The sequence below is a fragment of the Chroicocephalus ridibundus genome, chromosome 6, assembly GCF_963924245.1.
Source record: "Chroicocephalus ridibundus chromosome 6, bChrRid1.1, whole genome shotgun sequence".
NCBI classification, from domain to species: Eukaryota; Metazoa; Chordata; class Aves; order Charadriiformes; family Laridae; genus Chroicocephalus; species Chroicocephalus ridibundus.
The window spans coordinates 75,539,766-75,562,320 of NC_086289.1; the positions used below are offsets into that span (position 1 = coordinate 75,539,766).

At 45.6% G+C, this 22,555-nt stretch overlaps 2 protein-coding genes across 14 annotated transcripts in view; one reads left to right on the forward strand and one right to left on the reverse strand.

The window, feature by feature from the left end:
* The window catches only part of MCF2L2 (MCF.2 cell line derived transforming sequence-like 2), a 177,734-nt gene that overhangs the window by 67,311 nt on the left and 87,868 nt on the right, over nt 1-22,555 (reverse strand). The gene's annotated exons all lie outside the window — the stretch shown is intronic.
* B3GNT5 (UDP-GlcNAc:betaGal beta-1,3-N-acetylglucosaminyltransferase 5) lies at nt 1,211-22,547 on the forward strand. 2 transcript variants are annotated; one of them, XM_063339035.1, is made up of 2 exons: nt 1,211-1,597; nt 16,852-22,547. In XM_063339035.1, the coding sequence occupies exon 2, from the start codon at nt 17,181-17,183 to the stop codon at nt 18,315-18,317; it is 1,137 nt and encodes a 378-aa protein (XP_063195105.1). In that variant the 5' UTR covers nt 1,211-1,597; nt 16,852-17,180; the 3' UTR covers nt 18,318-22,547. The 2 variants fall into 2 exon arrangements, with proteins under 2 accessions (XP_063195105.1, XP_063195106.1); XM_063339036.1 differs by having other exon boundaries at nt 1,211-1,592.

Here is a 22,555-nt window from a genome sequence, read left to right on the forward strand (position 1 = left end):
CCCTTGCTCCACTTCTGCTGGGTGCCCTTGACAAGAGTATTCCTGTCGCCGAGTCTCTCTTGTGTGTAAAAAGAAAACAATTCCTCACCTCACGGAGCTGTTAGGGTTGTAAAGTGCCTGTTAAACAGACACTAATTGTCATGCTATGCAATAGTTAAGAGTTCTGTGAAGTCACTGATGAGGTCCGGAATGATTCAGATCGATCAGAGTCATGTGAAAGAATGGAAGCTACGCTATGGGCTTGTGTTTGCTATTTACATTCAGTGAGAAATCTCGGATTTCCACTAAACCATACAAGGCACAGCGTTATAGTGGCTTTCCAACTTAATTTGAATGAGCTTTTTTTTTTAACCTAGTTTTCCTCTTTACAGAAGTTTTGCAGAAGTGTATTTAAAGAAGGCACGTTCATAGTGCTTATCTTGTTTGTTTTTTAAATACGTCCATCTCAATCTACTGACCACAGAGATTGACTTATTATTGATGTACTTCAATAATCTGACATTGCCCTCAAGATGATGCAAACAAGTCACCAAGGTTTGTGGGGAAGGTAGAAAAAACCCTAAACCTCACTTTTCCTTCCTCCTGTGAAGATTTCCAACAGATGGTGAAATAAACAAATTGAGCTGTGACCTACAAACTACCTACTGACTTAACAAGATTTTATTTAGCACCTCAGAGGCTTAGAGCAGCAATAAACTAAACTTTTATCATAGAATCATGCAATCGTTTAGGTTGGTAAAGACCATTAAGATCATCAAGTCCAATCATTAACCCAGCACTACCAAGTCCACCACTAAACCATGTCCCTCGGGGCCACATCGGCTGCACCTCGAGGGCTGTGCCCAGCTCTGGGCCCCTCACTGCAGGAGGGACACCGAGGGGCTGGAGCGTGTCCAGAGACGGGCAACGGAGCTGGTGAGGGGTCTGGAGCACAAGTGCTGTGAGGAGCGGCTGAGGGAGCTGGGGGGGTTCAGCCTGGAGAAAAGGGGGCTGAGGGGAGACCTTCTCGCTCTCTGCAGCTCCCTGAAAGGAGGGGGCAGCCAGGGGGGGTCGGGCTCTTCTCCCAAGGAACAGGCCATGGCACAAGAGGAAACGGCCTCAAGGATGGATACTGGGGAAAATGTCTTCACTGAAAGGGTTGTCAAGCATTGCCCAGGGAAGGGGCTGAGTCACCATCCCTGGAGGGATTTAAAAGTCCTCTAAGATATTTTTGAGGTACATTCTTAGACTATAACTTTGAACTTCTAAGAAACATTGCTTTTAGCCCTTCGAGTGCCATTGCGAGACCCTGCCGCACCCGCAGGGTGCACCCTCACCCCCGCCGCCTCCTCGGGAGAGAGGAAGAGGAAAAACCCACTCACCCACGCAGGCGGCAGCACGGCGGGGCCGCGGGAGCGGGGACCCCCGGCGGCGGGCGGGACAGCGCGGGGAGCGGAGCGGGGCCGGCGCGGCGGGGGCGGGGCCAGCGGCGCCGGGCCGAGGGATCCCATATGCCGGAGCCGGCGGGGCCAGCCCGGCCCGCTTCCCCGGGGAAGGAGGCGGAGGAGAAGGCAGGAAGCGGAGGAGAAGGCAGCCGCTGCCCCGTCCCCCCGGTGAGGTACGCGAGTCCCTGCGGGCCGCCGGCCCGGCCCGTTCCCCTCTCCCTTCCCCGCGTTCCACCCTCGCTCTCTCGCAGCTGGGTCGTTCGGTTCTCGTTTATGTGTAAAGCGAGTCGACGGGTAATTAAAACTGGCGAAGGTGTTCTATTTTCCCAAAGGGTTTTTTCCCCTCCCCGCCTGGCTCGGGGGGCTGCGAGAGCCCCGCGCGGGGAGGCGGGGGTCGGCCTTCGCCCTGGAATTGCCGTTCCATGCGTCGGGCAAACGAGTTTTCCAGCTGCTTTGTTTCTGCTACAGACCGCATCCATTAGCTCCGTACGCGGCTCCTTGCTCGTGCTTTAACGAAGGGGTTCGTCGGAGTTCGGGATTTCAAATTTCTGTAACAAACGAGCCCCAAACTTCAGTACAAGTTTAACGTCTGTTTTGTGGAGCCTTTTAGCAGATTCCCCTCCCCCCCGGGCTCAAATAATTGTCTGGCAGTCGATTATATATATATATATTTTTTTTTTTTAAAAAAAAAGGCAGAAAAACCTCAGGAACGTTCTGTGGCCCTTTGGGGGTCTCTCTCGCCCCCGGGGCCGTGGAGGGAGAACTCGCAGCCGCTCCAGCGTTGCGGTGAAAACCCCATTCAAAGCAGTGCTGGTCCCTCCGCCCCTGGTTCCGGCAGCCCCTCCCGGGTTCCTATTTCTCCAATTATTTTTTTTTTCTTTTTTCTCTACAGGAAAAGTGCTGTGGGTTTGGGCTTTGTTTTTTCCCCCTCAACTGTTCCCGCCCCAGAAACTGGCAAATCCGGCTGGGAGTCTCCGCTCAGCCCTGTGTGGCAACACGGGGACGCGCCCCCGAAGGCGCCGGGGCAGCGCTGCCGCCCGGCCTCGTTAGCGCCCTAATTAGCGCCGGGAGCGGCTCCTCTGCCGAGCCGCCTGTGGGGGCTCCGCGGGAAACACCGCCTTCAGAGAACGCGTTGGGCCAGAGGGGGGATCCCGAGCGCCCTCAGAAAGCGCCTTTGCGCTAAGCAGAGCTGATTAAGGGGCCTCTTTCTGTGGGTCCGCGATGCGGGCCGTGCCGCGGATCCCGCGCTGTGCCGGCGGGAGGTGTGGGGGGGCCGGCCCGGCCCCCGCCTTTGTTCCCCGCGGCCGCATGGCTGAACGCCGCGCTCTGCCCCTGCCCCTTCCCCTTCCCGGGCCGCTGCCGGAGACGGGGAGGGGGAGGCGGGGGACCAAGGACCCATCGGCGCCGGTTTCGGGACCGGCGGGGGGCCGGACTCGCTGGGCGAGGCGCGGCGGCAGCAACAATCGGCGGAAAGAGCGCGGGGGCGGCGGGGGAACCTCCGTCCTCCGGGCGCTCGAAGGGTTTGGGGAGCGCTGGGGGTGCTCCGGGCGCTCGAAGGGTTTGGGGAGCGCTGGGGATGCTCCGGGCGCCGGGTCGCCCTCGCCGCAGGGAGCGCGGGGAACAGCCCAGTTCGGTGGGAGAAGCGGCTCTGTTAGCTGCTTCTGGGCAAGGTCTTGGAGTATCTAGAGGCTGGCGGTACTCCAGCGTAAGCAACTCAACTAAGCGCAAGGCAAAGATAAAAAGGGCCCTTAATTCTATTCTGGCTATGCAAAGCAGAGAAGAACTCGGTACGTGCTGCAGCATCCTCATCTAGTGCCTGCCCAGGCCGATGCCTGAGGACCTCTTGGCAGTAGTGGTGAAACTACTAGTGCGACTGCTGAAATCTATTGTGTGTGATGCTGTCTTGCTCTTACTTCTGCTCCCCAGTTCCTGCATTTGGAAAGCAGTTGGAAAGGGAAAAGGATGTGGTTAGCAAAGGCACAGATTATTTTAAAAAAAGGGAAAAAGAGTTGTATTCTGAGAGATGATAAATGCCAGCTTTTTTTTTTTTTCCCCCCCTTGTTGAGCAGGGCAGGAGACACTAAATCACTGTTTATAACAACAGCCATGGAATATTCTAGCGGTATTCCAGAAGGTTGGACCGTCACATTGAGCTGGGTGTTGCTCTGGTACTATGGGAGTTACTGGCTGTTCTGCACAGAACTAGTTTCATAGAAGCTTACTATCTGTTATCTACAGAAATACAATATCGTGATCAAAATTTGGGCTTTTTCAGTGGTAAGGTTTTGGGCTTTCTTTTTCTGCTCAGAAATGTAATAGCAGTGTCTGTTAACTCTTCCGCTGAGTGAATCAAAACTGTATCACTTCCTGCTTTCTCTAAGAGCCTAAATTATTGAGAACAAAGTGGTTGCTCACGCTGCCCAAAACAGTGATTGGGACATTCTGACATCTGGCCAAACTGGAGTAGTGAGTACTGAAGCTAGGAATGGAAATTCACCTACAGGTGAGGGAGAAGCATGTGGAAAACCCTGCAAGTCATCGCTTATCACCTGAAATGCCAGTGGCTTATGTGTTTGGTGTTCTTCTGCACCTACAGTGTTTCAGCATCTAGGATGTACCAAGCAGTGCCTCATCTCCCACGGTTATCAGTCGATGCCTGGAGAATTGTCAAGGTAATCCTTTAACTTGAAGATGTCGATTACTAAAAGTACAGAAGTACTGAGAGGTTTTTGCTGTTGGGAAAACTTACTGTGGTTTTGCTGTTACTGCAGTAGGTCTGCTGGGCCTTGGAACTGGTAGAAAGTGGTGGAAGGAACCAGGAAGTGATGGATTAGCATTGCAGTACTAGCTCTTCCTTCCATATGGCTTGCCGAGTTTAGTAAAGTACCTTCCTCAGCTTCCTAGGATGTGCACATCTCGAGTGAGGCTATCGGAATATTCAGCAGGCCTCAGTAATAACTAATCTTTAAATTCCTGTGGAAAGCAGCAAATAAATGGTCCACCTCCGTCAGGTTGGCCGGAAGTGACAGCAGGATTTTCCACTGATACAGTAGACATTGCGTATTTGGAATCTTCGCAACATTTGGGAAACTGTGGTCTAGACCCTGAACTGAGATCTGTGCATTCCTGAGTCTTCAAAGACTGAAATATGGGTCACGGACGCTTGAGCCATGGTTTCCCCTCTCTTACAAGTTTTGCAAATAGGACACTTGCCCTTGGCAGCAAGGGGCAGGGGGAATGCTATGGCAGGATCTTTGAAAGATGACCCTTGGCTTGCGTTCTACAGTCAATGGGGAAACCACTGCACCCTATGGAGACAGGGTGATGAAACAACCTCTTCATTTTGGAATTGCAACTTTGTAGAATGAACCCGTACCAGTTGTGAAGTTGACCTGTTGCTTGGGTGGCTGCATAGTCTCATCTTCAACTCAGATGGAATTGTGGCTTGGAGATGCTGCTGCCACATAACTCAGAAAATCTAACAGATCCCAAGACTGCTTAAGCAACCAAGCTGTGGACAGATGACCTTGAAAGAAGGGAATGTTGTTGTAAGCGAAAGCAACTTGGTTGGAAAGACTGTTGAAGAGGGACGTACGTCTACGTATTGCTAAGACCACAGGAGTTCCTGCCTCGTAGCGTACAAACAGTTTCATGAGGTCAAGCTGTCTGGTACCATCTCCAGATTGCTGGATGTAGTCTTAAACTTGAATAAAAAGTGTCTGGTCACTCAAAACTCAGGGGAATGCTGCCGTGCTCTGAAGGTACACTGTTGCCTTTCAGGTGCAGCAACTCAACCTCGCCAACTCAGGTGCAGCACCTTTGAAATAAAGAGCTCCTTTCTCATTGTGTTGTTGGAGGGGCTTTGGGACATATTGGCAAAGGGAGGGATTGTAGCTAGTCCTCTGCATGTAGAGCTGAGGCCACTTGCTTCAAATTGAACTTGCTGTTGGCCCAGTAAGTCCATTTCTGCTAGCACTTCTGCCGGATCCTGCAGCTTTTGTTTCTTCCAGTTTCATTTCCGCTGTGACCTGACGAGGCTTGTGCCGATTGACTTAAACTGGCCTCTTGTCTTAGGGCAGGAAACGTACAGCTTCTCTTGTTCAACTGCTCCTCGTCATACGCCACCACAGCCCCCCCTCCCCTGCTGGCTGTGGCTCTCCATGGAGTATGAAACAGACCGAGGATGGATGGATTTTCTTCTGCTTGACTCAGTTAACTAAAAGATTAGTCTTTCACTTCGCACTGTATGCTGGGGTGTGTAATCCACGTGTTTCATTGTTAAGACCAGACAAAGTGCTTCTGCAACTCTTCCTTGTAACTTTCCTGACTTCCCAATAAAATATTTATTCACTGTGTTTTTAGTAGGAAACCCTTATAGTGGGCAATAGGGGTGGCAAAGGTACCACACTTACGACTAATTCTTTTCTGAGGTTCTGGCTGCTTTGTCCGCAAGACCTTGTGGTAATTACAAGTACTGCTTTTCTATTGCATTGTGCTCAAAGCTCAACTTTCTAGAATGATCAGGCTTCTTTAATGGATGTCTTTGTTTTTCCTTCTGCCTTGAGTCATCCCTGTCTCGTCAGCTTCTGTTCCCCTCTTTGTAGCTTCCTTCTAGAGTCCCCAGACTGGTGTGTTGTGGTCTCTCCCAGTGAATTCCATTTACAGTTTCTACTTAACTCTGTGTCACTAAACTGCCCTCGCAGCAGTTTTTAATCTGGTGCTGTGTGTCCGTAGTTCAGTTATGTTCTTGGCCTTACATCAGCCTTGCATCGCCGTGTGTGTGTATACACACGCATATACAACAGACATGTATTTTTATATATAGCAAAATGTTGTTTTTACTGGGCTTGACGCTATTAACTAGAGCGACCTACTATCCGTTTCTTCTAAGCAGAGACAAGTACTTCTGGTTAAATGCAAATGTACAAGTTCCTTCATTTAATTTACAAAGACTGGAGTCTGACAGAAATCTCACTGCTTATTAAACATGTTGGGAGTGTTTTGCAGCTCCTTTGTTTGACTTTTCTTATCGGATTTGAATCTGGAGGCTAGGCCTGAGGAATTCTTTGCTTAGTCTTCTTTTCTGTGGCTTGTTACGGCCAGTGACTGGTCGGCAGCTCTCAGCGGGGGTGCTTCAGCTGTGGGAAGCTGGGACCCGCGGGATGCTGTATTTCAGTCGCCACAGCTTTCTGTGTGGTCACCTCTCGCAGAAGCGTGGGGGGGTGTTGGTTCTTTTCGCTTCTCTGCCGTGCCGTGCTGCAGCCTGTGCGGTTCCCGCTCCCCGCACTTCAGAACAACAAGAAGCAGATGAGGGTCTCCTGTTCGATTCCTGGCCTCGGTGCATTGCAGAAAAGGCTGTATAAAAGGCTACAAATCCCTGTGGTTCCCAGAGAAGTAGGAGAGGATTAATGGAATTCATCCCACCCAGTCTGCAGGCAGGCTTAAACAAAGCCTGGAACCGCTATTATTCCAGCCAATCTGCAGCTCCTTTGTACCCGCTGAGGTGGTTCTCCATCCACTTTATAATAAAATCCGAGATGTTTGTGCCCTTCTGGCTTGAAAAAACATGGACACCCCTGGTATGCATGGAGGGAGCCTTCTGTATTGAATCTGTCTTCAAATTTACAAAGAAGCAACAGCTTTTGATGTGAAATATTTGACTGTCTTGAAAGCTATTTAAAATGTGAAAACTACATTAAAGCCTTGAAACTTATGTAGTCATATAAAATAACTGAAACAGATCTTAGCTCAACATTCCTGAACTAAGGGAAGAGGTTAGCTAGCCACACGAATCCAGATCTTGTGCAAGTGCTAGAACAGTGGTGACTTCTCTCAGCAGTCGGTGTTGCAAATGCAGAAAACCTTCTCCTCTTTAGCCCTTTTTGGTGGCCAGCATTTCCCGTACGCTCAGCCCTAGCAACACTTTCTTTGCTGTTTTCTTTAACCCTCTCCCCAAACTGGCAGTCACTCCCCAAGAAGTGGCATCTTTTGATACAGATAGAGATGGGAGAGCATGAGCCTAACGGATCGGGATGGTATCGCTTTGTTTGACAGGAGTTTCACTTCACCCAAACTACATGTACCTCTTCACATAATGCTTCTAGCATTTCAACTTTAAAACTATTTGGGGGTTTCTCATTATGCCAGTGAAGACTGTGTGAATGCTTTCAGAAGTGCAGTCTGGAAGCTGGGACTTGGGCAAAATGGACACTCTCGTCCCTTCGCTATTTCTAGATAATGACTCCCCTAAAGTTAGGGTGACTCTTTAATTGAATTCAAGGTGCTGTTTATGTAACTTTAAATTAATTAAAAATGTAGATCACTTCTGTTGGTGTATCTTGAATGACTAGTACTTCATGCTATGATAGAAAATATGTCTAGTCTGTGTGTATATATATACACTTCACTTCTACGCTGCGTTTGCACGTGTTGAAGAAGTTTTAGGAAATTAGTGCTGAACTACCCCAAATGGGAATTAATCTCTGAAGAAAATAACTGAAGTACAAATGCTAAACAAGAAGGGACTATGCGGTCAGATAGATGGCTTCCTTGATTCAAGCAGATTAATTTCCTACTAGTAATAGAACGATGAGATTATCCCAGAAGCAGACAGGGTGGTTGATAACTCTCCTCTTCCCGCAGCCTGGCGTGGAACACCACCTCTGTCTCCCGGCGTGTCGCGGGCGGCTGGGCGCAGCAGCGGGCAGGAGGGTGAGAATGAACAAGGCATGACTGTTGAGGGCCAGGGGACCAGTGCGCAATGACCGTCTGCTCTTAAGGGCTTGTACAGCTGTGGCTGTAAGGAAAGCTGAAGTGGCTTAGGCAATATTTGCTCTTGGTGATCTCAAGAGGAGGGCTTTGAAGTGTCGTGGCAATGGCAGCTCTGCTGCGTTTGTAGGGGCGATGAGCCATTGTGGGGTCATCTTTAAGAGGTTCTCTTCCTTACTATTTTTCACTCGGCAGAAAGCTCCCCTTTTAAATTTTATTATATATGCAGATGCTTTCTTAGAGATGCCAGAAGTACTGATTTTCTCCATAGAGCTGCTTCTGCTCTAGACTGATCCTATAGTTATTTTAAGAGGACTGTCTTAAATTACTAGGAGGCCTTTGTGTACAGGTGTGTGCTTTGCTTGAGTTACACCTCTGTGCATGGGGGATGCAGTCCAGTGCTGGTTGTGTTACGTGTGGCGGGGAAAGCACGGCCTTGACACTGAAGACCTGGATACCTCCCCTGGCCACAGAGAGAATGAGGCTGTACTATCTAGTATTCCTGTACGTAGGATTGGGACCTGATTTGCTCCTTGGTTTCTATAGCATGTCCGCAGAACTGGGAAGCAGGCTGCGTTCCTGACTGCACGACTTGGGTCATCTAACTGGAAGCGTTTTTAACAAAAGTGATGTTGGTTCTTACTGACCAGGTACCATTAGGACGGGAACCAGCACCAGCGTTCTACAGCCCAGCTTCCTTAACTCTCGTGTAGGTGGTTTGCAGGTAGACAAACAAACCTGCAGACTTGTCTCCTAGGGCTCTGTGGGTCAGTTTGGGAACATAACCACCAGAGGAAAAGATTTGATGAAGGGGTGATCCAGGGCTGCTTCGTGCTCAGTTGTGTATGGAATGTAAATGGTGTCTGGATGTTAAGTCAGCATTACATTTGGTTCAAGTCTAGATGGGATGATGCTCTGCTATGTGGGCTCAGGAGTTCACGTTTCTCTGATCTGTGCTAACTTAAATCTGGAAGGGAGAGAGCTAGTCTAATAGAATACTAAAATACCCCACCAGTTCCCGTACCCTGGAAGTCACCCAGTATTTGAATTGACTTTTAAAATTCCAACATGTTTTATCATCATTGGTCTAACTGAAAGGGGAAAAAAAAAACAAAAACAAACCACCAAAAAACCCCAATGGCTTGTCTGGCACAACCCCCCCTGCATTCGAATCTACAAATTGAACTTCTCATGTGTCTGTCTTCCTGCCCTAGTGCCCACATGTCAGCGACACATGTAGCATCCAAACTTTGACCATAAAGTCTTGCTGCAGCAAGGGAAACCCATCTGGAGTTCGATGGTGAATTGGGATCACAGGGATCAGGAGTACTGCCTGAGGGAGAGGGAATATTTAGTCTGGGATGAAAAACTTAAAACGTGGAACTAGGATAGTAACGTCTGGCACTGTTTGGAAGCCGCCATGGTACAACAGTGTTAGCCTTCTGTTTAAGTCAGTCCTTCATACACTTTCTAACTCTCTGTATGTTTTGAAAGTATTCTTACTAGGCAAAAAAAAAAGTGTCAAAGTGAGGCCCCATAGAAAGGCAGCTTAAACTAGTCTTCTTGCAATTAGTTGTGTCGCTCTTAAATTTGACTTCCTCTTAGTTTGGCAACTAGCATGGAAAAAGCCTCCTTCAGATAGTTGTTCAGCCTGATCTTCAGGTAGGGCCTGTAGATAGGCTGGAACAGAATTCGCCTTAGGTTTGTGGGGAAAATAGGCAGGAAATAACATCTCGATCTAGCTGCACCTGAGTATTTTTGAATGGTCTTACTGAAAACAGGCAGCAGAAAGAATTAGTGATGAGGCAGGGCTGTGATCATGTGGCTCTTCAGCTTTAACATTCTATAAAACAGGGATTCAGCGTTAATGTTTAACTCGATAATTTGCATTCTGGTGTCATCCAGTGTTGAGCTTTGGACTGGATCCTTAACTGACTGATATTTCGCCGTTGCTTTCTCTGTCTTGTATGGGGAATCTTCAGCCTCTGGTTTCAGTCAGCCTTTGGCTCAAAGCTTGCCACGTGTAATGGGATGTCCTTCTTGCAAGGTTGTCTGAAATACACTTTTGTAGAGTGGTGACCATGATAGAAAGCAGTGGCAAGCTAGTCCTTGTAATGCCTTTTGTGGTCCTCGCCCGCTTTTGCAGGCAAGGTGTATTTATAATATTCTGAGATTAACTGATATACAGTGACTAGAAAATTCTTTACAGCACTGGTACAGAAGCTTCCAGATAAGGTTGCAAATACGAACAGAAATGGTCTACTAGAAAACTGGGGGGAGGGGGCTTCTAGAAGCTATAAAAGGTGCTGACTGCAGCATCCCTCTGAAGCAGAAAGACTGGTGCTGTGTGAATGGTTTTGATACTTAAGCTCTACCATCCGTGCCTGAGGGGGTAACACTAACAGCTGCAGTTGATGTGCTCTGCCCCTTTGCTGCGTATTTTTGCCTTAGCACACAGGAGTTGAAAGGAATGTGTCCTAATCTGGCATGTCTTTAAATACCAGCACTGTAAAAGTGAGCGTACACAAATACAGACTGCAGTTCAGTCCAGCATTGGAGCTCATCACTGTCATCGGCCAGAACAGAGGTGATGGGTTGTACAATAGGTACCAGTACGGCCTCGGTAGCTGTGTCTTAGAGCTCGGACTTGCCTGCATGGAAGTTAAATGCTTCACTTAGTCACTCCTCAGAAAATGAGGCCAGGTGTCCTCAATGATGTCACTGCCAGCCTCCAAAACTTCAGAATACTATCCTTATTGTCAGTACAAAGAACTGGCTCTTTTCACTCAATCTGCTGCACACAAAGCAAAGGATTTCATGTTGGTGCTTGTGCGTTTCGTGCAAAATCCCTTGAACTAAATGACTCGTACTTCGGAGGCTTTCATTCTGGAAAACACAGCCCTCCCTTCTAGCTTGAACGGGGGAGAGTCTGCAGTGGACACAGCAGGTTAAAGCAACTGCAAACTGCAGTCGAAATATAGACTGGTGCTTGAAAGATGTGGTCCTGCTCCTCTCCCGCTGTCAGCGCGGTACCTGTTTCAGGGAACTGATCCTGATGAAAGCACCTGAAGAAGGCAAGTCTGTCCCTTCTGGCAGACTTCTCCAGTTGTATTTGCTTGGAGCAGCTGGGAAGCTCCCTGCTCATTTTAGGGGAAACTGAAGAAATCACTCTCTTCCTTTACACCCAATAGTTATAGCAAGCGCAAGACCTCTGTAGAAACTAAATCTCTGCTGGCAGTTAGCTGTTTCCTGGCAGCGTTAAGCATTTACAACTTGTTTCTGCTTCCAGCCCTGAAGGAGTTGAAATGCTTTACTCAGTTGCCATCTAATGCTTTACCATGCTTTGAATTTCTCTGCCAACCAACACTTGAGAGATTGCCCCGGTACTTTAGTGTTACACATCAATGAGAAGCAGCGAGTGGTCGCAGCTTTCAATGTCTCGTTTTTCTACATGCTGCTGTAGTTATTTCTGATACAAAGCTCCTCTGGAGGAAGTGCTGTACTTCAATGCCCTTTGTTATTTTTTTAAAGGGAATTGCTTTTGACTGGGCAACTTCAGAATCATTTAAAGAGTTCATGTTTTGGAAGCTGTTGGTTGTGCACCTTCTGAAAATCAGGTGTCTGTTCAATCTGAGAAGTCTTCAACACATGCGCAAAAAGCATCTAAGAATGCTGATTCTGCTGGCCCAGGAAACTGCACCCTGACTGCAAGCTGCAGGCAAACTAAAGCACTTGCAGACAAAGCCTGGTTATGAGACTGCAGAAGACGGATTAAAATGCTCTTGAAACAAAATTTTCAAAGCTACTGTCAGTCATCCCTGCATTAATGTTCTTATTGACGCAACATCCATGACCTGACTTTAAACTTCTCATAGACCTTTATAGCACTAGACTGTTCTTTCCGTTAAGCCCGTTGCCATTGTGACTGTATTTTCCTATGGGATAACTGTCCAGATGGACTTCCATCTCTCACCCGTTCTGTACAGAACAAGGCACAACAGTGGAAGTTTTGACACTGAAATTATTTTCTTTGTAGGCTGTGTGCTTGTCCTTTCTTTCCCTCTCGGTGCTTGTGAACTATACAGGAAGGCAGGCTTAGCTAAGTACCTTACTGCGTCTTTTTTCCTTAAAGTGGCCTTCGGTCACCGGCAGGAAATCCTAGAAGAGTCAGAGCTGTAACTTGCTCAGTGTTTCTGTTCAGTTTTCTTTTGTCATAAAGCTCATACGTAAGAGGAACTTGAAGATTAGTTTCAAAGCAACTTCCCCGCATACTGGGGAGTGAAGGATTAGGACACAGGCCTGGGTAGAGATGAGAGCCAGCGTGGCTTGTGAAGACACGCCAACAATGGGGAAATGGGAAGAGGAACCTGGGTTAGATAATCCTGTAGCTGATGCCGTAAGCAGCAATGTCCGTTCAGGCTGTGCTCCCATTAACTTGGGCACATACTTTCTTACCCTTTAATTAGTCAATTGGAAGGGAAAATCTTGGTAAACATGTAATTTTGTGTTTTGATGACTTATTTGATGTGCTAACGTGACTAGATTTCCTTTGGTCTTTGGGGGTAAGCAGTACATAAATCAGTACTGCTGAGATGGAAGAGCTCGATTTCATAGGAATCAGAACTGTTTAAATTGCTCAGAAACCAAATGTTGCAAAAAAGTTTTAAGTTTCACTTAAACAGAACTCTCAAACATGCCAAAACATGTGTTCTTTGAACCCCATAGCTCCTTTCTAAACAGACTTTGAAAGCTTCAAGAAAACCTAACATGCTGTATTCAGGATTGTCTCGTCATTACGCCAGGCTTGACAAATCTGTCTGAATTTAAATCCAGGCAGTGCTAATCTTAGTCCCTGCAGCTTTAACTGCAGCGTGTCTGCTTCTGTCACCTCTGTGGCTGGGCACGTCCCTTTAGTGCTGTGGAAGTGGTGTTGCAGCGTAGGTCCACGTGCCATCTGAAGTCTTCCAGCAGGATGGAGTGTCTCTGCAATGTGCCATCTAACCTGGACATCTCACTTCACTATCGAACAAGTGGATCTGGAGTAGCTCCTGTGACAGGAGTATCCTGACTTTAGCCCAAAACTCTCTCCTCGGGCTTCAAGTTTTCTGTAGTAACACAGAGCCCAGCAGTAGCCTTAGAATTGAAAAGACTGAAAGCTTTAGAAAGAATGTATGTCACATCGAGTTCTACAAGAGCAACCCTTGAGTCCTGTTGTGAACTTGGGTTCGGCTCTGGCTACAGCTATTTATTACAGCTGGTTACAGCTATCTGTTGCTACATTCAAATGACAGTTATGCTTGTAGTAATACTGAAAGGTGAAGTAACAAACCCCTTTAGGAGAGGCAGGGTTGCTGCAGGATGAAAAAAGCTTGCAGTACTTGCAGCTGGGGGAAGACCACATGCAGTTGTGAATCCTAAATCTGACGGAAAGGAAGGCAGCTACAGGAACTGTGAACGGGTGACTGGTTCTCCCAGCCGCTCTCCAATCTCAGAGTGGATCTACGAGCTTCCAAGCCACAAGTAAGAAAACACACACCAAGAGGCAAAACACCTTAATTACGGTCAGAAAAATGACTGTCAAGCATGGTTTTATCTCTGTTCCACGATGTTTCCTCTTGCTAAGGAGAACACGTTGGTGTGTTGTGGGGTTGTTTTTTTTTTTTTCTTCTCAGAATTATGAGAGTCGGTTGGCAATGAATAGCTCCTGTGGTGACTCAACCTGTTCTGCTGTTAAGGGAAGGAGAGCGTGACTAAGCCCAAATGATGGGTGTTGCAAACAGTCTATAAAAAGTTCTGACAATGAAAGATTCTATTTGTGCACTGGCACCTTCAATGCAGGTCTCCAGGGTTTTTTTGGAGGGAGATGGGAGGTAGGTATAGGCCTCCTTACATTTCATCAGTATTGCCTATCTATAATCGCATTTTAAAGTTTTACTCGAGAGGTATGTTTCTGAGGAGGATTCAGAACATCTTCTGTCTACTAAAGGCTTATCTCATTCCCCTGAACTAGATCAAGGAAGTAACAGACCAGACTGTTCCAGCCTTTAGTCAGTTGATTTTTAAGGCTTGGTTTTTCTTCAAGAAGCTCAAGTTGTCTTTCCAGCATCTCTGACTTCCAAGAGGGGGGTGCTAGGGAGCAGAAAATTTAGTCTATGTGCATCTCCTCTCCCCTGCTGTCTGCTCAGTACTTAAAGCCGTTTCCATGGTGACCTCTGTGTTTTGTGGTGATGTGGTTTTGTGTTTTTTCTTTTTTTTTTTGGGGGGTTCTTATTCTTCCTTAGTGGCAATAACTGTCATGTAGGTTCGTTTCACTGCTAGTCCTCAGTGACCTCTGTCGCTTTCTATTTGTGGTGTTGACGTTGCCTCCTTTTACCAGATGACATGGGCAATTGCAGACTGTTGCCAAAACACGTTACCCAAGTGTAATCTAAAAAAGTTGTATTTGGTGACTAGGATTCCTGTGTTTACCAAGGTAAACTTTGCTTCAAGTGGTTAAAAAGATTGCCTCGTGCACCCTTTACTTTCAGAAAAGACAGTCAGCTGCTTTTAAGCTACTATGATGGGCAACCTGACCATCTAGGCTGAGTCTCTGGGGTTTTTTTGTGGTGTTTTTTTTTTATTTTTTTAGACTTAGTAAACTTAAATGGGGGAGATGATGCTGCAGCATTTGTGCTAACTGGCCAACAGAGTACAGATTTTTGGAATAGAGCACAAATGAGTACCTAGGTCAGAAGGGAAAAGCAGAATTTATGCTCACTCTCAGGAAGTAGTGTGTATCTTCAGACCCACCTCTCCAAAAGGAGCTATCAAGTGTCTGGGTTTCTGTAACCCTCTAGCTTGTTTGCATCTCTGTGCTTCCTCTGGAACAAGAGTAAGCTTTGCAAGAGCGTACTATTGTAAAGTTGCTGAGTTTATAACTCTGAGGTGCATTGTTTAACTTCATGTTTCTAAAATAAAAAGGGTTTAAACTGATACTATAAAAAGCGCTGACTGACTTTTATGCACCAAACTGCCCATACAGCTTTTCTGTTATGTACTACGATCTGCAAGCCTCAACTGCACCAATGCACGGTTTCCATTTTGAGCAGCCAGTCCCCCCCTGCAGTAGATAACTACACCACAAAATTGCTCCACGTTTTATCTGTGTAGTCTGTTGTGTTCTCATCTCTCTATCTAGTCACACAAGATTTGAGATCTCATCGCGCAAGATCTCAAACGGGCAAAACAATCTCAAAACATGTGTTGTACATAAGTTCTAACGTAATAGTGACAGTTTGTGTTCTTTTGCTTCAGGGGTTGTGTTTCTGTGCAAGAAGTGCTTAGCTTGTGGGGTGCCATTCCTTATGGTGTTAGACCCACATGTCTTGCTTGACACAGAACTCGCCTATTCTTGGGTTTTTACGGGATGAACAAGTAGCTGCTACTTCAGGCTGTTCTTGTTTATTAGACAGGAGAGAGAACCTTGGCTGCAAGAACTGAATTTTACAAACTGCAGGGCAAGAAGAATGGACTTGGGTAGCTTTTTGTGCTTTTCACTAAGACGCTAGTCGATAGCAGAGACTTGAGTTGGTAGCGCTGCAGTGTCTGTCTGGTCCTGGTGGGTGTACCTGTGACAGAGGGCTGCCTAACTGAAGAGTCTGGTCCTGCCTGCTATAGCTTGTGTATAACCTGCCTCTTAGCCGTAGCTTGGGCTACAATCTCTCTGCACCATGGGCTAAACAGTAGAGGTCCTAAGCTGATATGACAGGAGGGACACTTTGTAATGGTGCCACTGGAGCACGGTTGTACTAGAGGCACTTTCCAGCCAGCCTCAGGCTGACTGTGGAAGTCGAAGGCAGCTCCCCTTGGGCAGGCTGGCCCGTGGGGCCTGGGTGGGCGAGCAGCGTTGGGCTGGGTGATGAAGCCGTGGCGGCGCTGCCAGGGCTGGGGGAGGCAGGAGCGACAGGGGCAAGGGGATGGCTCGGGGCTGGCGCCTGCCTTCCCTCGGGTGGCCCCGTGAGGAGCCGGGGACACTGCACTGAGGTGAGCGCGGCCCTGCCTCGCCGGCGGCCCTGCAGCCCTCAGCCGGGCAGGAGCGAGGGCAGCCCTGCTCACCTCCTTCCCGCCGGCGCCAGGCCCTCCTCGCAGAGCCGGGGCGGCCGTGACCGTGAGGGGAAGGCGGCAGTGCGGGGGAGCCGCAGTGGCTGTGAGGGAAGCCGGGCCTGTCGGGGGCTCTGGCACTGGCGTGGTCCGGCGCTCCCACATCTGGGGCAGCGGCAGGGCTCTGCCTGGGTCTGGCTCTTTGCTAGGCCGCCCGGAGACGGCTCATAAACTCGGTCATTTGTAGGGTGCGGCTTCCCTCCTAGCTTAAAGAGTTTAAACAAAATGTTGTCATCTGTTGGTTAAGGGCCGTGGGGTTTTCTAAGAAAGAGCTTCTTGTGTCAGAACTGAAGCCTCTGTGTCCGGTTCCCCTTCTCCTTCACTAGCCTCCCTCAAGCTTGCTCTGGGCCGCTGGCAACCTCTAGCTGCTGCCGGGGGGGGTTGGGGGGTTGTGGTGTAGGTGGGTGGTGGCGGGGAGTGTCCGAGGAGTCACCTAATTTCCACGACCAAGCCTAAAACCAGACGTGTTAATAACAGCTCACTAAAACTTTTCTCCTCTCCCGCCACTTCACATTGGCAGGTATTCGTCTTCATGAAGGAAAGAAACATCTGAGAAGATCCGAGTTAGAACTGTAGCCTTCGCTTCAAGATGCCCCAAAGGGAAAATACTCATCTGCAAGTCTCATCTTTCAAAACCGTCTGCATTCTTTCAATCAAAGAAAAACGTTTTTTGAGAAAGATGACTTGTGAAATCTGTGAACAAAGCTGAATGAAAGGATACTGAATGAAAGGCGGCATGCTGTACAATGGACACTCATCTTGAAGGGGTGACACTGCTCTTAAACTAAAACGGGCACTGTAAAAACACTGATCCTGAACAAGAATAAGGATTATAGAAACTGCATCAGAATGTTTGTTAGTCCCAGAAGAGTCAGAAAATGCCATTTTTTGCAGATATTTGCCACTTGCTTTATACTGTATCTTATGATTTTTTGGGAACCATTTGATAATCACATTGTGAGCCATATGAAGTCCTATTCATACAGATACCTCGTAAATAGCTACCATTTTGTGAATGACAGCCTGTCTATCAACAGGGATAACCTGGACAGAGTAGCAAGCTACCAGTACTTGATCAACCACAGAGAGAAATGTCAGCAGCAGGATGTCCTCCTCCTGTTGTTCGTGAAGACTTCTCCTGAAAACCGTCATCGGAGGGATGCAATTAGACAAACTTGGGGTAATGAGAACTATGTTCGTTCTCAACTTAATGCCAACATTAAAACTCTTTTTGCTTTAGGACGACCAACAGATCATCTGCAGCACACACGGCTGCAAAGAGAACTTCAGCTGGAAGACCGTAAATACAATGATTTGATTCAGCAAGACTTCTTGGATACTTTCCACAATCTTACTCTTAAATTGCTTTTGCAGTTTAGCTGGATGAACGCCTACTGTCCCCATGCCAGGTTCCTTATGTCTGCAGATGATGATATATTTATCCATATGCCAAATCTTGTTGCTTATCTCCAAAGTCTAGCACAAATGGGTGTTCAAGATCTCTGGATTGGTCGTGTCCATCGTGGATCCCCTCCCATAAGAGACAAGAGTAGCAAATACTATGTTCCATATGAAATGTATCAGTGGCCATCTTATCCTGACTACACAGCAGGAGCTGCGTATGTAATATCAAATGATGTAGCAGCTAAAGTATATGAGGCTTCATTGACTCTCAATACAAGTCTTTATATAGATGATGTTTTCATGGGTCTCTGTGCCAATAAAATGGGAATTGTACCACAATATCATGTATTTTTTTCTGGGGAAGGAAAGGCTCCGTATCATCCCTGCATTTACAACAAAATGATGACATCTCATGGACACGTAGATGATCTTCACCAGCTCTGGAAGCAGGCTACAGATCCCAAAGTCAAAAAGTTTTCTTCGGGGATTTGGGGTAGAATATACTGCAGACTAGTCAATATTGTGCTTCTCTGTAAACTATACTACGAGGACACATACCCTTGTTCAGCTGCATTTTCCTAATACTTGAATATCTGCATTGAAGATCCACTGAGCCAAAACAGAGCAACAACTTTTTAGCTGTTTATTCAAAATATATGTAAACATGGAAAGAGGTAAAACTTAAACGTGAATAGTTGGGGGGGAGGGTGGGAAAGATGGTCCCAAATTCTGTTCAGAAACTCTTACTGGAATAGGTCTCCTATTGTACTGCAACTTTTTACATTGTAGCCTGGTTGGTGGTTTTTTTGTTTTGTTGTTTTTTTTTGTTTTGTTTTTTTTTTTTTTTACACTCTTCAAGGGATGCAAGTCTGGATTAAATGAACTATAATGGACTTGACTTCTAGACTTTGAAATGCTTGGTGAATATGTGTGTTACTTTGAACTTGTCAGTAAGTCTTAATTTTTTTTTTGTTTAAAAAAAACTATGTGAACTAAGGCACGTGATGATAAGAAAATAATCTGCTATATCAAAATGGAGTAGACCTTTCAAAACACAAGGAGAACAGAACTTCTGACTTCATGAATGAGACTATTGCAGTAGTTTAAGGCAAAGTAAATTGGTTGCAATATTCACCATTTCTCAGTGCTTCACAGAAAGTAAGTCTGGACCTGCACAACTGACGAACAGTGAGTGCTAGAAGTGAAGACCTGCTACAATCTTTTTCTCAAAGCTCCCTAAATCTTTGAAATAGGGAAACAGTGTTTGAGTGCCCTCCGACTTGGTTGTTCTAAGTAACAAAGGAGCTCACGTTAGATCAGGACTGAACATGAAAGGATAAAAATCAAATATTACTCATGTAACTGGTTTTGCTAACCTTTCTCTGCCTTCTGAAAACTGAAGCAGTATATCTAAAACAGTCCAGTCTTTAATAAGCAAATAAGCTAAATGAGTTTTCTTTTTAGCAATGTTTCTGCTTTCCAGTACTCATGGTTCTAAAGGTGAAAAGCAAGGAAACGCCCCTGAGAATGTCACTTATAGCTAATTTGAAGCTGTTGAAGACTTTAAAAAGCAAAATGTCATGCTTGCTCTAACAAAGAGAGAGGGCATTTTCTGCACAACGTTTGACTTCACAGTGAAGGGATAGGGAGATGTTGGTCCACAGAAACTCAGTACACAAATCAAAATCACTAAAATATTTCTCCTGAAGTCTTTAGCACAAGATTATCTTGAAAATATCAGGGTAGTCTGTATCCACAGAGCCCTGTATCTTGAATCTATTTCAATGTTAGTATCACCTGCAGGAGGAACTAAACACCCAGCGCGTTGTAAATCAGAATAGAACTAAGTGATGCTCAAACTCCAGCCGTTACGAGTTGTACTGTGGTGCCGTAAAAGTATCGTAGAGAACCAGAGTTCTAGGATGTCTGCAGTCTTTTCTTGTATAGCTCACTAATGGTGTTTTCACAGACTCTCAGGACAGATATTTTAGTTGCTAATTGCCAAACTTGTGGTAGCTCTTCCTGGAGTGGGGACACAGTCCACAGAAGGTACGGTCAGATGTTGCTTGTGAACTGATTTGTCGCTGGAACAAGTTCTAGTGTGGATAGTGTCAGAAAACTACTTCTGAAAGCTTGGATGAGTTAAGTTTATCAGTAGAGCGATAACAATGCAAAAGCTCACAAATTATCAAGCATCTGTTGGAAATGTGCTAATTACAGGAGCAATAGTACTTGCTTTCTGTCTAAGCCTAGCCCTTTCCTTCTGCCTGCAGTTTCTCGCTGTGTGGAGCAGCGAGGTACTTCATCTGTTTGGGCTGACTTTGCTGTAGAAGAGCTATACAGGACTTGGCAGTTTTTAACTACAAGTAGTAAACTCTTGTTTGAATAATTGCTACTGCTTGGAGCTGTGCTGCAGGTTTTAATTGTTTGAATGGCTAATGGTATATGTTAGCAGAGGCAGAATCCCGGAGTGAGCTTGCAGCCTGTTCTCTAAACTGCCACTTCAGACGGATGGTAGGTAGCTACTGGCATTAAGTGAAAGATGTAACTCTCTCTAATTGGTTTTCCTGAAGGAAAAGAATAAGAATCCTAACCGGACCCAAATATTGGGTATATAAAGAGCCCACAAATAAATCATTTATCGGTGTCAGAATGATTGAAGAATATAACAGCTATGCTTTAGAAAGAATAAATCCAGTTCCTGTTTTTGCCTAAACAGATTGATTACAGTACTGAGGATGTGTGTTTTTAAAAGAAAACACCAAAACACAAGACAAGCCTAGATCTGTATATAACCTGTTGGCTTACAGAGAACGAAACGCGCACATAGAGGAAGTAGTATTCTGTGGGAAGGAAAGCTGCTTCATCAGATCTCTGCCCTGTTGTGAGCCATTTAAATCAACAAGCTGCACTACCCGAGCAAGCCACCCTGTTCACTGGAGGGAAAGAGGGGCTTCGTATGCAGTATGCAACTGAAGTAGATTACTAAGACTACAATCTTTCCAGCATAACTGGGCTGGGATTTGTTGTTTTCACTCATACAAGCAAAGGTAAAATAAGTTTTAAGTAGCTTATACTTCTATAGGGTAATGACCTAGCTAACATCTAAAACACTGCTTAAATGTAGTTTGCCGTTATCTTTTGACCATTGAAATACTTTGTTTTACAGCTGGTTTGAGTTTTGTTTGGATTGTTTCTTAAAAGGGCCTTAATGTTTGTAGTATGCGTTTTCTTTTGCTGCAGTGAAAAGAAGTTGCTTGTTGAATAAAAAGGAAAACATGAAGGCGCTCCTTTCAAAAAGTGGAGAAGCTAGAAAACTTCTTATTTTGTGGTTCTAAACACAGACTTAAGATTTGTACACCTTTATCTGGAACCTTTTTTAATAATAGTCTCGGTGCTCCAATGCAGGGCTGTCAGCTTTTTCTACAGATAAAACTGTCTCAGCCTGAATGGTCACTCCTCGTTAAGAGTTTGACATTGTTGCACAGCATATTTAATGCTAAAATTGTTTTTACCTTTTTGTTCAGTTTGCATCCGTTTCCCTTTGATATTACTAATTTTTATACAAAGTACTCAATATTTATTCTTAAACTTTGCTCTGTACCACAAAATGACAATGGTTTTGTAAAATTTGTTTTGAATAAACAGACTTATTTCTTTTAAAAAAACCCACAAAACAACACAACAAAGGTGGTAAATATCTCTTGTTGCTTTCTCTGTAACTGACAGGCTCAGCTCTGATGCTTTTAAACGCTGTTCTGAGTCCCCTCTCGGGACTGTTCTACCTTCAACCAAACCTCTTGTGGAACAAAAGGCAAAATTGGTGTTCCCAAGAAAGGGGACAGTTCAGAAAATTGTTTACCAAGCTTTTAGGTCTGAAGTTGTGTCAAATCGCCAAATATTAGAAGCTTAACCCGTTGCTAATATTAACTTCCAAATGCGTATGTTCTCTTTAGGCAGTCCTTCCCAGGAGATGCGTATCTATCTAAATACGTTCTATTTCAGATGGCGCTTTGCACCTTTTGAAAACTAGCTGACAGTTTGGAGACCAGTGATAATAGTTTCATAGGGTATAATTAAAATCAGATAGTAGTAAGTCGCATTTTCCTATGTGTCTCCAATTTGTCTAGCATAACGTATCAAGCTCGTGTTTTCAGAAATACACTCTTTAGCATCAAGTAACTTCAGTGCATACCTGTGTGACAGGCATAACGTAAGTATAAATTCTCTAAATCATACTGAAGAAGAGAACAAAGGAAATGAAGTCAGTGATGATTGTGAGGTTTGGTTTGTGGGCTTATTGCAGGGTGGTGTGGTTTTTTGTAGTCTTTTTTTTTTCCATTGCTCCCTTTGGCCTAGAAACAGAGCAGTTCAACTAAATTAAACTGGGTTTGCTTGTTACTTTCTGTTAAACTTAAATGACTTAAGTATTTGGTGGTTTAGCATATGTCATTAATAATCTCTTTCTCAGACTTTGCAGAAAGGGAGAAAAGATTATTGCTTGCATTTGAAAAACCAGAAGCTTCTTGGAGGCATATAGTCAAATATTAATTTCCTGAACACGGTGAGATGATCTTTAATACTGCTTTTTCATAAATACATGCGAGACTTTCTCACGTCAGTAACTAATGCTTCTAAGAAAAAAAATAAATTGCAAAAGAACCCGAACCAAAAGCTAAACCTTGCTTGCTTTTCCAGCTGACAGACCGCGTGTAAACACGTGGCTATAAGCATTTCAGTGACTTAACTGTATCTAATTTATTAATCTTAACGAACTTCAAAGAAGTTGTAGATAATGTACTATAAATGCAGGTATCTGC